We start from the raw sequence: 15,961 nt of genomic DNA, 5'->3' as shown, positions 1-15,961 counted from the left end.
AATAATGCAAACATGAAATTTATTCTTATAATCATGTATTTTTATGAATATATTCCGCCCTCTAGTTCTTTCTAACCCAGTTGGGCCACGCGGGCATTTGTGTGTGTGTCCGTAGAATAGCATATTTTACACCTCTTCTCTGTAGGCTGCGTTAGTTGCCAGTTTGCTTCCTAGTTCAATTCAGGGTACTGTTTATGGGGCCAAGTTATTTGAGGGACCACTTCTCCCCATTACATCCATCTGTCCCATCATGTGAGACACAAGAGGCAAATTACAAGTCCTGTCTGCTAAGGAGTTTTATCTGACAGACCAAGGAGAAGAGTTTTTTCTGCAGTAGCATCTGCCATATTGGAACATCATTCTCTGAGGTGAGATTGGTCCTGACCTTACTGGATTCCACAGGGCCTCACAAACTTGATTTTGCCATTGAGCCTGGAGAACCAATAGAAATATGGAGTCTGTGAAATGGCTGTATTATATGTAAGATTCTGATTGCTTTCTCCTGTTTATTTTTTAATTATTTTTAACAGTTTCTGTTTTTTTCTATTTTAATTTTGTGAGCCACCAAAATCACATATGTGAGATGGGTAGCATTCTAACCACTGTGCCACCATGGCTCAGTAGCAGGTTAGATTAGATTAGATTAGATTAGATTAGATTAGATTAGATTAGATTAGATGGAACATTAGAAATAACTTATGTAAAGGTCCTGGGACATAAGGATAACTGAACAGAGCCAACATGATGGTGGCAGAGAAACCCATCAGAAGGAAGACTGAATTTGAAAATCTGGCAGTGGCTATGGTGAAATAATTTCCAGGGGAAACAATTCCCCAATACATCTCAATGGGGATGACATTGGGCAGTGGCTCAGAATATTGCTGCCTCTCTCTTCTAAGCTTCCTCCTTTCTTCCTCATGGCCACATTATCCAAAATGGAGTAAATGGATCCCACACTAGGCTTCCTAGTACATACATATAAACAAATGTACCTGGACACAGACCAAGTGGAAAATTGAAACATAAAGATGAAACATGTTAATTTAATTACACAGAAGAAAATACAGATGGCCAGGTCTGGTAAAAGGATTGGAAAAATTCCAGAAAGCATGTTTTGCATGCTTTTATTGCCTACATCAGGGGTCCTCAATCCCCAGTCTGCATGCTAGCAACTGGTCTGCACAAACAAGCAAAACCCCACACCACAGAAAACCACACACCCTCCCATCGTGGAAAAATCTCTCCACATAACCGGTCCCTGGTGCCCAAAAGATTGTAGACCTCTGGCCTACTTTACAATAGGCAAGAGAAAAATTGTCATTTCTTCTATATAATCATATTGTTTTTCAGAATTGTATTTTAACTTTATTTTGGATTTGTTTTTAAATTTTAAAATGATTAAACTTTTTTCCAGGTCACAGGATGCTTGCGTTTTGTTCATTTTCACATTAAAATTGAAATGATATTACTGGTTTGAACTTCCATTTCTAATTCTTCTGTCTGCACGTCATTGACTGGAGAGTATGAATCTCTGACAAGCTCATGTATTTTCCTACAGAACAAATAAGTTGTAACTGAAAATGGTATAGAAAATTATATTTCCATAGGAAATTCAAAGCAACTTAAATAAATTTATCAGTTGGATTCCTGCTCATGAAATATATTCCACTAGTGGAATCAAAAGGATGATTTTCTCCCTTTCCCCTGTAGCTCTTTACAGTCAACATCAACCTGCTTTGGAGAGTTGGAGCACTTAGTGGAGAAGATTGATAGGAGCCGGAGGGAGGAGGAATAGAGCGTACCACTATCTGAGTGGACATCTGCATCCCTAACTTGGATTGTGCCTGAAATCTAGCTGTTGGCATCTGTTTTACACTGTTCCTTTCCAAGAACTGCAACTCGGCATGCAATGTTTGATGAAAGACGAGAGTTCTTTGTACAAAATGGAAAGGATGGCAGATAGAATTTGGCCACATCAGTATAATTTTATGAGCTTATTAATCCTCAGAACATATTTAAGAGGGAAATAACCCATTCTTATGCACGGCTGTCTTTAATAAGAACTTTAAATTGGATGGCATTTCCTTCACTTGAGTTTATACATTTCCAGTTTCCCTCAGGGTCTCAGTCTGACCATGTGACCTTTTTTATTTAACATGTGTTTCTACATTATATGCTAACCTTGGCTAAATAAATTTTAAAATAGCAATTATTATAATGTGAGTTAGATTCACAATACTTTAATAAATCATGTCTTAGCCAAGGACCTAAGAATTATTAAGGTAGTATCTAAGAATATAGCAGTTCTAAGCAGGATGGGTTTTGGGGTGGGTTTTTTTTTTTTTTTGTAAATTAGGGTGTTCAGGTCTGATAAATTCAATATTTCCAGATATCCAGAAAGTCCTTTAGATCAGCATTCCCCATCTTTTTGGGTCCACGACTGGTGGCAGCAGAAGCAGTGGGAAAGGAGGGGATGGTTTCCTTCACATAATCTCATCCCGCGCATGCACAAATGAAATTTAACATGCTAGTTCCTCTGCTTGCATCGCTTGGTTCCTGGGTCCATGGCCCAGCTGTTGGAGACTCCTGCTTTAGATGTTTCTCCAATGGCTCCAGACATGGTTAGTATAACATCAGAGTAGAATCTTCTTCCTAGCATTATTCCTGCACTTTGGCAGGGTCTGCTTGTTGGCAAAGCTGTCTCCATTTGGCTCGATCCAGGGCATCTTCAGGAGTGACACCCGTGCGTTTCATGTCCTCCTTGATGCAATCTATCCACTGTTTCGTGGGTTTGCCACAGGATTGCCGGCAAGCAGAAGTAGAATGTGGCAAAAGAAAACAAAGATAGTAATAGGCATCTTGGATGCAATATCAAGACATCTGGAACACCACTTGAACATCATTGGCAAACAGAATCACCTTCAATCAGTTGCAAAAGGCAGCTTTTCTGGAACAGCTTATATCCTGCAATGATACTTTTATCACCCTCAGACAACAGCATCTGTCTATCCGAGGTGCTTGGGAAGAACGTGATAGGTTGGATAAAAATGCCATATCCAGTCTAAACATTTGGCTGGCTATACTACCATAATAATAATTATCTACTTCCCAATCTATATTGAAACTGATTAATACCAGATAAATATAATTCAGTTTCCTATTATAATTTAAATATCTTGGCTGATTCAACTGTATTTTCTCCATATCCAATGAGTAAGCTGCTTTAAAATAGTTATGGTTTTAATAAATAGCTTTAAAAACTATCTTGGCCTAGAAAAAATATTTCTAGTGAAAAAGTTGTAAACATGATTGAAATATTAAAGAGTAAAGTATTATTTTTCCAAATCCCTTCCCAAAAGAACTTTTTTGGTAATTTCAACAATAATTTTAATCTGGCAATTAAATCTAAAGCTAAATTGGAAGACTTGCCTAGAACATTATATAGATCGTTTGAAGAAACTTTTATCAAGAGTTAATATCTACAAGGGATAATTACAGTCAGATGTTTCTTTCCTGTAAATCCACTGAATTATTTTTATATACTGCTATTTTCATTTCATAAATAAGTGATATAAAACTAAGAAATTTTGGTTACATAAGACATTTTGCCATAAAACAAAAAACTTGGCTGCTCTCTGAACAAGGTTTGGCAAGCCAGTAAAAACCAACTATTTTTCCCCAGCAAAAGTTAGAAAGCTGGAGCTGATCTTGTTTAAGTAAAAGAGAGCAAGTTTTAAATAGGGTGAGAATGTATCATTGTTTTAAAACAGGCCAATGGGCAAAAGTCTTTCCGAAAAGAAAGGATCTAAACAGAAGACTTATAGAAATGAAACATTTCAATAATTATACTTTAGACGATACGTCATGGCTTCCCCAAGGTAGTGCCAAACCTCTTAGATTTGTTTTAGTTGCATTCCTATCTATCTGGAAAAATGAGTTTGACAAAAACCTGTGTGTGAGAGAGAATTATTTAATGTATTCAGTTCTCAATAGTGAGATATAATAATAATAATAATAATAATAATAATAATAATAATAATAATAATAATAATAATAATAATAATAATAATACCTGGATACCTAGGATGCTGGCAGCAACCCGTGTCAACCATTACTGCCAGTTAATTTGAGTATTCAGTTGACTGAGTCATGTTTAATGAATAAAAGTTTAATAATAATAACAACAACAACAATAATGGGGTTTTAGCTTTTTAAATATTGTTTTAATTGTTGGGCTTAACTAATTTAATTTATTTTAATTTTATATTATCTTTTATATTGTATTTTATGCTGCCCTGTAAACCGCCCTGAGTCCTTCGGGAACAGGGCAGTATAGAAATCTAAAATAAATAAATAAATAAAATAAAATATAATAATTAATAATTAATAATAATAATATGTTGGAAAGGATCTTGGTAATACCATCAAACATCCACATCTGCCTATCCCAGGTCCTTGGTAAGGACTCGAAAGGTAGACAAAAATGCCAAATCCAGTCTGAACATCTGGCTGGCTGTGTGATGATCAATCAAATAATAATAATTGTAGTAGTAGTAGTAGTTAGAAGGGACTTTGGAGGTCATCTAGTTCAACCCCCTGCTCAGACAGGAAACCCTATACCATTTCAGACAAATGGCTGTCCAGTCTCTTCTTAAAAACTTCCAATGTTGGGAGCATTCACCGCTTCTGGAAGCAGGTTGTTTCACTGGTTAATTGTTCTGTCAGGAAATTTCTCCTTAGTTCTAGGTTGCTTCTCTCCTTGACTAGTTTCCATCTGTTGCTTCTTATGCTGCCTTCAGGTGCTATGGAGAATAGCTTGACTCCCTCTTCTTCGTGGCAGCCCCTGAGGTATTCCCTAGTCCTTCTCTTCATTAGACTAGACATACCCAATTCTAGCAACCGTTCCTTACATGTTTTAGACTCCACGCACTTGATCATCTTTGTTGCTCTTCTCTGTACCCTTTCTAGATGTAATTAACAGTTGAATATACACATACTTTTTTTAAAAAAATGGGAGCAATTTAATAACAGTTACTTGGAATTCAGTGTATTATAGTAGCTTGACAATGGTGATAGTGCCATTTAAGAAGGAATTCATTCAGTTGAGCTCATGAAAAACTGATTTCTTCCAAATATTTGGAAATACATACTGGATAGGAAAGGAGACAAAAGATAATATTTCTTTTCACTGTACTGGATAACGTTAAGGGCAATAAAGTAAATTAACATGTTTTCTTGAACTAATGAATATGATGCTTCTGAAAAGTCAGTATTCAACATTTTGTGCACAGTCTAGTTCCGAGAATAAGCCTATTAATTTGCCCTATTTTGTTCAGAAATGTTCTCACACAAAGGATCCTGGTAAAGAAATGAAACCAATATTATATTTCTATATACTGAAATTATAGAAATGCAGTTCCAGTAATAATATTAGCGGATTTAATTGTCTAAGTTTAAATTAATTCTTCTGTGGACTTTATGATAGTTTCATAGGTTAAAATTGATCAGCCTATATGTTTTAACTTGCTGCATCTCTTTGTGTTCTGTTATGCCAGTTACACATATGGCTAGTTCTGATGCAACTTCAGGTGCAACTCTTAACTTTAGTAATATCACCATGATAATAAAATGAAATTCAATGGTGAAAAAGTAAGGTTCTACATTTAGGCAAGAAAAACCAAATGCACAGGTACAGTATAGGTGGTATCTTGCTCAATAGTAACAACTGTGAGAGGGATCTTGGAGTCCTAGTGGACAATTACTTAAATATGAGCCAGCAGTGTGCTGCAGCTGCCAAAAAAGCCAACACAGTGCTAGGCTGCATTAACAGAGGGATAGAATCAAGATCACATGAAGTACTAATACCACTTTACAATGCCTTGGTAAGGCCACACCTGGAATACTGCATCCAGTTTTGGTCACCATGATGTAAAAAAGATGTTGACACTCTAGAAAGGGTACAGAGAAGAGAAACAAAGATGATCAGGAGACTGGAGGCTAAAACACATAAGGAACGGTTGCTGGAATTGGGTATGTCTAGTCTAATGAAGAGAAGGATGAGAGGGTGACATGATAGCAGTGTTTCAATATCTCGGGCTGCCACAAAGAAGAGGGAGTCAAGCTATTCTCCAAAGTACCTGAAGGCAGGACAAGAAGCAACAGATGGAAACTAACCAAAGAGAGAAGCAACCTAGAATTAAGGAGAAATTTCCTGACAGAACAATTAATCAGTGGAACAACCTGCCTCCAGAAGCTGTGAATGCTCCAAGACTGGAAGTTTTTAAGAAGAAACTGGACAGCCATTTGTCTGAAATGGTATAGGGTTTCCTGCCTGACCAGGGGGTTGGACTAGATGACCTCCAAGGTCCCTTCCAACATCATCATCATTATTATTATTCAAACTGTAGACTTTCTGTTCAGAGAATGAAGCTTAATTTTCAAATAGTCCAGAGAAAGACAAAACACCCATTCAGAATGCTCCTGGAGTGGCCAGGTTGAAGAGCAAAGTTCAGTTGGGTGAACCAAGGATAAGCATGCAAATAGAATTGTAGGCAAGATGGTAGTGATGGTAGTAGAGGCTGATTGCCACAAGGACCATCAAACTACAGTTTCACTTCTATAGCCCTATCAGATGAACATTTACTTACACCTCTTTCTTTCAACTTAGATGGGTGGTCTTCCCTTTTCTTAAATTTGTTGTCTGTTGCTAGGTTCATGATCTGGACTAGCTCAGCTCTGGATCAGCTGATTCAACCTGAACCTATATCTCCTCAGGTTTCTCTTTGACCGTTTCTGTGATGCAGGCTTTAATTCAGCATTCAGCCTGGCCAAGTACTTTAGCTTTTGTATCTTTGTCTGATTCCTAATGCTTTGTTGTTATCCAGTTGAAGTAATGATGCTTGATTTTCTTCCTTTTAAGGCCAGATGACAGACCTGATTTATGCGGAAAAAGATCTGGTACAGTCATTAAAAGCATATATTCAAGAGGAAGAAACTAAACTTTCTAAAATAAAAAGGTAACGGAAGAACCTTATTTCATTTCATTTCATTTTATTTTACTTCTTTTATCTTTTTTATTTTATTATTTAATTTTCTTGGTAGTTAGACATTGTTACACTGTGTTATTTTTTACATTTGAGCAAAGAGAGAAGACTGAAAATCTTTGCAATTTTACCTAAAAGTAAACCTCATTAAATTCAGGAGGGTATTTGCTGTAAGTGATATAATATTTCAGTACAATTACCCTCATGTAGTTGATTGTAGATGCAATCACCAAGAGTTGACCATAATTTAACATAAAATAATATTCTACATTAGAAAAGCAGGATTATTCCCCCCCCAATTTGTCAGTGGACTGACAAATCTCAATGCAACCCAGTGTAAATTCTTTTGTATCATGTAACCTCAAAACCTTAGTACAGTAATTTCTCTTTCATGTTTACAGCAGGGTAACACCAATGCAACAATCAGAGCCAGAGACTGTCTTTTGTAGGTGAACATATAGAGAACTGGGAAAGAGGTTGAGACTAAGCTTAGGCTGAGCCTGGAATGTATGTGCATTCTCAGAATCAAATTTCTGAATCCTTTTATGTATAAATGTTTTATTTCCTCCTGAGCACTTGTTTTTAATTGCCTAATTTGGGCTAGGCTGTGATAGGGCTCTTATTTCTGTTATTACACAGCTGAAATCAGAAACGTGCATGTCTAAGAAAGGAAAGACAATTTAAAATTTAAAAACTGAATTCTTGCTGACTGTGTTCACATGATTCTGTTGGCCGTGTTACTGAACTGGTTGTCTATTTCGATTTCCCCTGCAAATTACTAACCGAGGCCAATCCTGCTTAGATTCTGAGAACAGACAGGACAGGTTAGATGCTGCCACCTGCTGAGACGTTTCTTATCTTTAAAATGCTTGCTCAAATTTATCTCAGTATTTTAATAGACATTTTCCTTGATATATAGACGATGTTTTAGTGTACAATTTTATTAATTGTTCCTTTACTCTGATGGTTTAAGTATCAGCCTGAAAGAAAGTAATTATAAAACATTTAAAAAGAGAATCGGTCATATGAATCTTTGCAATTTAAAAGTATTATATAAGTAATAAAATGCAAGATAGTAGGAAATACTGGTAACATTTACTTCATTTCCACAAGCCAAGTTTAAAGGGCAACTATCAAGATCACACGAAGTGTTAATACCACTTTTTAATGCCTTGGTAAGACCAAACTCGGAATACTGCATCCAGTTTTGGTCGCTACGGTATAAAAAAGATGTTGAGACTCTAGAAACAGTGCAGAGAAGAGCAACCAAGATGATTAGGGTACTGGAGACTAAAACATATAAAGAACGGTGGCTGGAATTGGGTATGTCTAGTTTAATGAAAAGAAGGACTAGGGGTGATATGGTAGCATGATAGGGGTTGCCATAAAGAAGAGGGAATCAAGCTATTCTCCAAAGCACCTGAAGGCAGGATAAAAGGCAATGGATGGAAACTAATCAAGGAGAGAAGCAACCTAGAACTAAGGAGTATTTTTCTGACAGAACAATTGATTAATGGAACAACTTGCCTCCAGAACTTGTGAATGCTCCAACACTGGAAGTTTGTAAGAAGACATTGGACAACCATTTGTCTGAAATGTTAATAAGGGCTCCTGCCTGCTCAGGGCGTTAAACTAGAAGGTCTCTTCCAACTCTGTCATTCTGTTAAGAGTGAGGATTGAGAATAAAATATGTATATTTTCATATCCCTACCTACTTGGGGCAAGTAAACAAATGATATTCAATATATGTATATGCTTTTATTTCCTAGCTGGGCTGAGACAATGGAATCCTTAACAGTCAAATCCACCTCTGATCCAGAAGGTTATCTTGCTCATCCTGTCAATGCCTATAAATTAGTAAAGCGCCTCAACAAAGAATGGCTGGAGCTGGAGAATCTAGTTCTTGAGGACACAACCAAGGGTGAGAGTCTTTGGTGAATCACAAATGTAATATAATCCATACGGATTGTTTTGGAGTTTTTATCAACCAATTTCCTTTGCTGGTAATATTATTCAATCTCTAATCTTTTTAATCAGTGAGGTTGTTCTCTCTTTGTCCATTACCATAACCATCTAGCTAATTCACGCTCCCTGAACTAATGTGCGAATATGGTATGCAATTATTTCTTGGTTTTTGCACTTCCCTGAATTGTTTCAGTAAAGTGCCAAATATCTTTAGGAAAGTGTTTGCGAAATTCCACTGACGGGATGTAACTGTAGGCCAGCACTCTGATGTATAAATCACAGAAGGAACTTGTGCCTAAACATTAGCAACCCTTATATGATGTGAAAGAAACAGTGTTCTCAGGAATTGTAACTGCATGAGGATATTGGTTAAATGGACCAGTGCTGCTTCTTATGCTGTGTCGTATCTCCTATGACTTTAGCATATTTATCTCCTCCTTTCAAAAATAGATAGTATTCAAGTCTTCGTGCTGCTTTTTCTTTCTATAGAAAAGGAAATAGAGGAAAAAGTCCCTGCCGAACTTTTCCCCTTTGCTCCCACGTGATTCCTCCCATCAGGATCTTTTCTTCAAATTAAGTCACAATTATTTCAGTGTGCTTTTGAATATCTTGTTATTTGGAGCAAAGGAAAGGGTTAAGATGGCTCATTCCTGGAGCTGCTTTTCTACAGGAAAGAATCTTGACTCATCTCAACTCTAAAATTTATATTTGCATATAACATATAATTAACCTTTCAGAAATATTTTAGTCAGCCCTGAGTGGTTGGTGAGACTGAGAAATGTGGATTAGAGATTAGAGCTGCACTCCTTTCTCCTTGGCCTACAAAAGACTATGACAAGGATATAATGATGTCATCAGAGAAAGTGCTGGGGAGAATGTTCTTTTTTTTCTTTAACCTTTGGAGGTTGAGTATTTTAAGTCAAATAGATAAGCAGCACCGTGGTTTCATGCACATACTATGGGAGCCGAAAAGGACTTTGGGATGTACTCTGGAGGCACAGTTAGAGCGGTAACAGGCAATGGTATGCTCACTGCAATGTAATATGTGAACAAAAAGACTATGCACATGCATCAACCTGCTGCACATCTTCAAATCTGTCTGCCAACCAGAATCTTTTTTCACCCTAATAAGATTTGCAAGGAAACTTTGTGATGGGTTTGCCTTCCTTTGGAAGAACAGAGAATGGCAGTAGGGATTTCCTGCATCCAGGTCTGCTGTTTCACCATGCAGGGTCTAAGAATTGTTCCTTCTTAGCATTCATCCTTAACATTCAGTTGCAGAATCTGCTTGTGTTGCATTGTACTTTCAGCAAACCTTTTCAATGCACAATGCAATGGGAGGAGGTTCAGGCAGCTTATCACAGAGCCTAAGGCTAAGAGAGGGAGGCTGTCACAAGGTCACAAAGCTGGACTTCTGTGCTTGGGAAAGACTAGAACCTAATCCAGGAATTTAACCACTTCATCGTGCCAGTTTTCAGTCAGGGTCTGATAGCAGGAGACCTCATTTCCTATTTTCTGAATTGCTTGTGCAACTTGGAAGATAAAAGCTTTCTCTTGAAAACTAAATTGTCTTTAGCTTCTTGAAGTTTGGATGACAGCATTGTACTCCACATATAATAAAAAAATAAATGAACGACAGCAAAGAAAGACCTCTTTTCTCCCTAAATATGTGATTAGGCTGCAAAAATAGGTTGCTTTATTTGGAAGTAGTATTCATTTTGAGTTTCCGTAGAACTCATAATTTGCAAACTAGCCAGAAGTAAGAGAATGGGAATCACTTGCGTAGAAAATCTTCCTTCTCAGAAAAATTCCTAAATATGTTAGACTAAATAATGTCTGTGTCAGTAAAACTATACATTTTTCTTCCTCTCTACTATTGTGATGCCAAGCATAGGATTTTACTAAGATGAAGTTTCTCTTTCCTTCCACATCTGGTATTGCAGTATGGAGGCTGCTATTCAGATGTGATGAAGTGCATAAATCACTTTTCCTTTCTTAGAACCAATAGCCTTTGAAGTTTTTAGCTATTGACCACATTAAGTCACATGCTTACTACGTTTGGCTATCTGAATGTGAACTAAAGACATTTTTACCACCGCAGAATCATGATTTGTAATCTTGTTTTAGAATATAGCCTTACAAGCAACTATATTTATTTCATTAGCTTTTCTTTTAAAATGCTTTCTGTATGTAAGCCTAGATGTCACTTTTACATCTACTTCTCCTCTTCCTTTTTTGCAAAACTGTTTTTGACAGGAAAAGGTTGTTTCTGAATGCTCTAGTAGTATTAAAGAGGAAACATGGTTTTCTCAGAAATCAACCACATATGGTTTAGGGCAACACTGTGCTTATGCTAAAAGCATAGAGGATGTGAAGTATGCCGTTTCAGCCAAGGCGTGCAGCTCATGTTTTAACAGTAGATCAGGAGACCTTATCTCTTGAAGCTTTGTGTGAGCAGAAAAAGAGGACGACCTCTTCACTGGCAAAGGATGTTTATATATACTGTAAAAGGGTTCAGGGATCACAATCACTTTTCAGTTTATCCTTTGTGTCTCCATTACTTATAATAAGTTGGCCATATGTGAGTGAGAACTGAAAGTGGAACCACATCACTCTCACTGTTGGATGTAGGATGGGTTAGATTAGAGGTTCTTTGGTTTCTGTGATTAAAAGTTATATGTATGAATACATTGTTTGTTGGATCACAGTTATCAGGATTTTGGAAACAACATAGAGCTGTTTATTTATAAAAAGGAAAAAAGTGCACCATAGACCTCTTCCTGGCCAGTCGTTTCTGAATTTCAAGGGCTAGCTAAAACAGCTGAAAACCATGCAATATGGTCTTTTGTAATCAAATCATTTTAAATCCCAAGAGCATTTGGTCACTCTGTTAAATACTCTTTGTAGCATCCTATATAGTCGTGTTGCTTTATTGGTGGATCTGCATAATTATCTTGCACATGATGATGTCAGGAATTCCTCATTGGTGAGACCCATTCTCCACTTTATTATTTAATTGTTACCAGCTACTTCTGGTGTTTTTGTTAAATTGTGCCTACTGGCTTTTGACGATTCATATGCTGATAACCATATGCAACAGCTAAACTTTTCTTTTATAGTGTCACAAATGCTGTACATATTAATAAATCTACTAAATACATTGAGTGTACTTTGGCTTATTACAGACAGAATAACCAGGGTTCAATTTTTGCACATGTTTTTTAAGTGTCATTTGCAGTTCAAACAATCTTTTTAGAAATACAGGCTTAAATACATATTTAAGATTTACTCAATGCTTGTCTCAAACTGTCAGAACACTTCATTAAAATCTATGCTTTAAAAAACCCATGGGGAATTTATTGCATCACTGCCCTTGTTGAGGTAGTATAGCAATAAAGCTGTGAGTTGGCCACCAGAATTAAGCCTCAATTTTATGCTTTTTTTCCTCCTCCAGTCTTTCTTTTCTGTATCCAAAAGGGCAGACAACGGGTTACTCAAATTACAGTGTATCTTGAAACCAGAATTAGAAATGATGATTTGAAGTGGATTCCCAATTGTTTTTAAGAGCCTAACTATAGGCTGCTCATATATAAAGGGAAGGTGGTTTCTTCAAAGCAGAAAGAGAGGGAGTGGATTGGAACATTGCAGGAGCACTATGAAATTGGAGGGTGGTGATGGTGGTGGTATGGGGCGGGGAAGGAGGGATGTCCAAGTATGGAGTTTGGTGCAACTCATGAGTCTGTTTTTTGGCAATTAAATTGCTCCAATGTGGACCTGATGACCAAAACATGATGACCAATCAGCGTTGCTTTTCTTTGGACTCAGTTCCTACAAATGCGACTCACCGTACCAATAAGAGTGAAAGCTTTTATTTTCTCACTGCTTACGTTTATTTTCATTTGCTAACTTGGATCAGATCCATTTTATCCAGTGTTTGTTGCCCGTTTAGCTTATGAGATTTTTATCTAAATGTCAAATAGTAAATAACAGTATGTTCTATGCAGTTTGAGAGAGTCTGATGAGAATATTATGTATTTCTGTTCCAATTTCAATATACCATTTTCCAATATACCATTTTCTCTGGAACAGGAGAGATGTTTTTCATTGAAGATCAATCTGCTATTGATTATAATTTTCTGAGACAGCCGGTTAACCATTTCCGTCTTGTTCAAATAAAGGCTTTATTACAAATTTGACGGTTCAGCGTCAGTTTTTCCCAAATGAAGAAGATGAGACTGGAGCTGCCAAGGCATTAATGCGTTTGCAGGACACATACAAGCTGGATTCTGAAACAATATCAAAGGGAGAATTTCCAGGTGACGATTGAAATCTACATGACATTTCTATGAAGCAAGTTGACTCTTTTTGAATTGGATTCCCTGCTATAAATATAAACAGTGAATAGGTTATGAAACCATACATTTGTTTGCTATGCCTTATTCTCTGTGTGTGTGGCTCTATGCCAGCTTTTGTTTTGTTATTTCCAAAACTCTGGTTAGCAATGGTTCACTAGATTTCAGAGAAGCATTTCCAGTATTATTTTAAGGGTGCAGAAATAGCTTGGAAATGTAATGCTCTTGTCTAGATAGACTTGCATTTCAAACAAACACAGTCAGTCTCCATTCTTTAGGTGAATTTTATGCTAATGCAAAATACTGTCAGAAGGATTCTGGTTGAGATCAGTGTGCCGGTCTATAGAATAGTTTAAAGTCACTATATATTTCAGGCAACACAATAAAAAAAATCAAATTATTTACTTTTTCTTAGTTTCACACATCACTTCTGTGATCTTTAGGCTCACAGATATTTTTAACAGCAAGCTAAGTAACTTACAAGCTTTTTGTGACTGTAAACTTTTTGTGTAATATTCTGTTAATTCAAAAGTTTTATATGCCACATTTACTAATAAAATCCTCAGAAAGCAGCCTCCATTAAAAACATTTAAATAACAAACTTCAATAGAATAAAACGTTAATAAAACGTTAACAAAAGCCAGTATTTGGCTGTAACTCATGCTAATCTGGGATTTGTTCCAGTTTTTCACATGGATCAGTTTATTTGGCAACTAGACATGATGAACATCTGGAGCTAAAGGTATACTTTAATATATTCTATTGTCCCAGAATCTGGATGACTCTGTTGGGGTAAATCAAATACACAACTGAGCATGGATGTTGGGTAATAGAATAGAACTAGATTGTTCTCAGTGCTTTTTGTGTCTAAACTGAGGCTCCACAGAAGCCAGGCCACACTGTGCATCTGCTTCATTCTGTATTCCTTTTAACCACAGAAAACTTTTCCACTGGATGGGGAAGACGGTAAGTTTGGGTGAAAGTGTCCAAGACAGTTGACAGTTTTAAATTTTGAAAAGACAACTCCCCTCCTCATCCTGGATTTTAAAGGATACTGGGGATGTGTGACAAGGGAGATAGCAGACTTGGAAAAAATTACTTTAGAGTACTTGCTGTTTGATTCCAGCTCTCCTTCCACACACAGTAACTGAAAAATCAAAGATATGGCTTTCCTTGAGGCTCAGGGGAAAGACTTAACCTCTCAATTGCTTTCAGCTTCCAATTTCACTATTCAGGCTTAGTAGCAATGAGTATTAGGTTTTTGTTCTGAAGCTCTCCTTAAATTTTAAGAAAAAATTGCCATCCTCTCTCTCACACTGACGGAAAAAACAGGGCTATTCCCACTCTCAATGCAGATTTTGGTTTGATTGTAAGTATTTTTTCCCCTAGCAATTTAAAAATCCTGGTGAGAGAAGGGGAAATGAACTCAAAGGCCACATATTGAATTAAGTCTGTCATCTGATCCTGAATCTCTTGATACCTTCACCCCTCACCATGGTAAGATTCTAGACTAAAGAAAAGAAAACAAGAAGATGAAGGAACATCAACAACCCAATTCTCGACTGGGTGGTACCTAGGAATGTAATTTTCAAAGCAGCAGGAAGACTGACTATTTCTATCTGGTTTGGAATATTTGTGAATAGGCCAGAGGGAATTAGAAAAATCCATCCTTTTCCTGTGTATCTCAGGGACTTTATTCACCATGTCCACAAAAACAGCATGCATCTGAAAAACAAGGGAATAATAAAATTGAATCATTCCCCCCTCCCCCCCCCCGCATGCATTCATTGTGTAGAACTCTTCAGACAAAAAGCTTAGGCAGGTTTCTCAGACGTTCTTAATGTATACTTTACTAATTTCAGGCACAAAGTACCGATCTACCTTGACAGTGGATGACTGTTTTGGTATGGGGAGAACAGCTTACAATGATGGAGATTATTATCACACAGTGCTGTGGATGCAGCAGGCCCTAAAACAACATGATAATGGTGAACAGACAACCATCAGTAAAGCTGACATCTTGGATTACCTCAGCTATGCTGTTTTTCAGCTTGGGGATTTACAGAGAGCAGTAGAGCTTACAAGACGGTTGGTCATCCTAGGTAAGACCTACCGATAGGAACTTACTCCAATCCATAGGAGAAATGGTGTTTTAAAGGGAATGCGGGCAGTTGCTGCTTTTGTTGTCACCTTCTGAAAGAAGCCTCACCGTTTCCTAGGCCCATAAAGCAATTATGTGGTCTTGGAAGATAAGTGCCTGAAGTAAGGAGATGCCCACAGGGTGTGAGAAGATTGTCTTACTGTGTCTATGCCTCCTTATTGGATTTTTAACTCAAGCATTTGTTTTCTTGGGAGCACATGGCTCCATGCTTCTTTAAGGAGGCACCCACAAATACAGATATGTCCCCATTTCCTGCAAAGCACATTTTTTGCCTCTGATCCAAATAACTGCACATTCTGAGTAATGCATTTTTTCCTCACAGGCTTATGGAATTTTTGATCTGCAAAAACTCTCTGGCCTGCCTAGAAAGGCTTCAGATGAAGTATTTCCATTGGTGCCCCAAAAATATAAAAGTGGGGGTTCTGTGATCACCACTGTTT

At 37.1% G+C, this 15,961-nt stretch overlaps 1 protein-coding gene across 7 annotated transcripts in view; it reads left to right on the top strand.

Moving 5' to 3' along the window:
* Positions 1 to 15,961, top strand: part of P4HA2 (prolyl 4-hydroxylase subunit alpha 2) — a 343,153-nt gene that overhangs the window by 305,334 nt on the left and 21,858 nt on the right. For 3 of the 7 annotated variants that reach the window (XM_083354381.1, XM_083354384.1, XM_083354382.1), the window contains 5 exons: positions 1,711 to 2,621; positions 6,920 to 7,016; positions 8,813 to 8,964; positions 13,187 to 13,324; positions 15,223 to 15,462. In XM_083354381.1, the coding sequence (XP_083210507.1) occupies positions 2,513 to 2,621; positions 6,920 to 7,016; positions 8,813 to 8,964; positions 13,187 to 13,324; positions 15,223 to 15,462 (736 nt within the window). In that variant the 5' untranslated portion in view covers positions 1,711 to 2,512. Of the gene's footprint in view, positions 1 to 19; positions 369 to 1,710; positions 2,622 to 6,919; positions 7,017 to 8,812; positions 8,965 to 13,186; positions 13,325 to 15,222; positions 15,463 to 15,961 lie in introns of those variants that run through there. The other 4 variants (XM_083354385.1, XM_083354386.1, XM_083354383.1 and 1 more) reach the window with 3 other exon arrangements.

Source organism: Vipera ursinii, assembly GCF_947247035.1.
Source record: "Vipera ursinii genome assembly, chromosome: 2".
NCBI classification, from domain to species: Eukaryota; Metazoa; Chordata; class Lepidosauria; order Squamata; family Viperidae; genus Vipera; species Vipera ursinii.
Note: the sequence above shows the minus strand (reverse complement) of the source record. Positions and strands in the feature narration are given on the sequence as shown.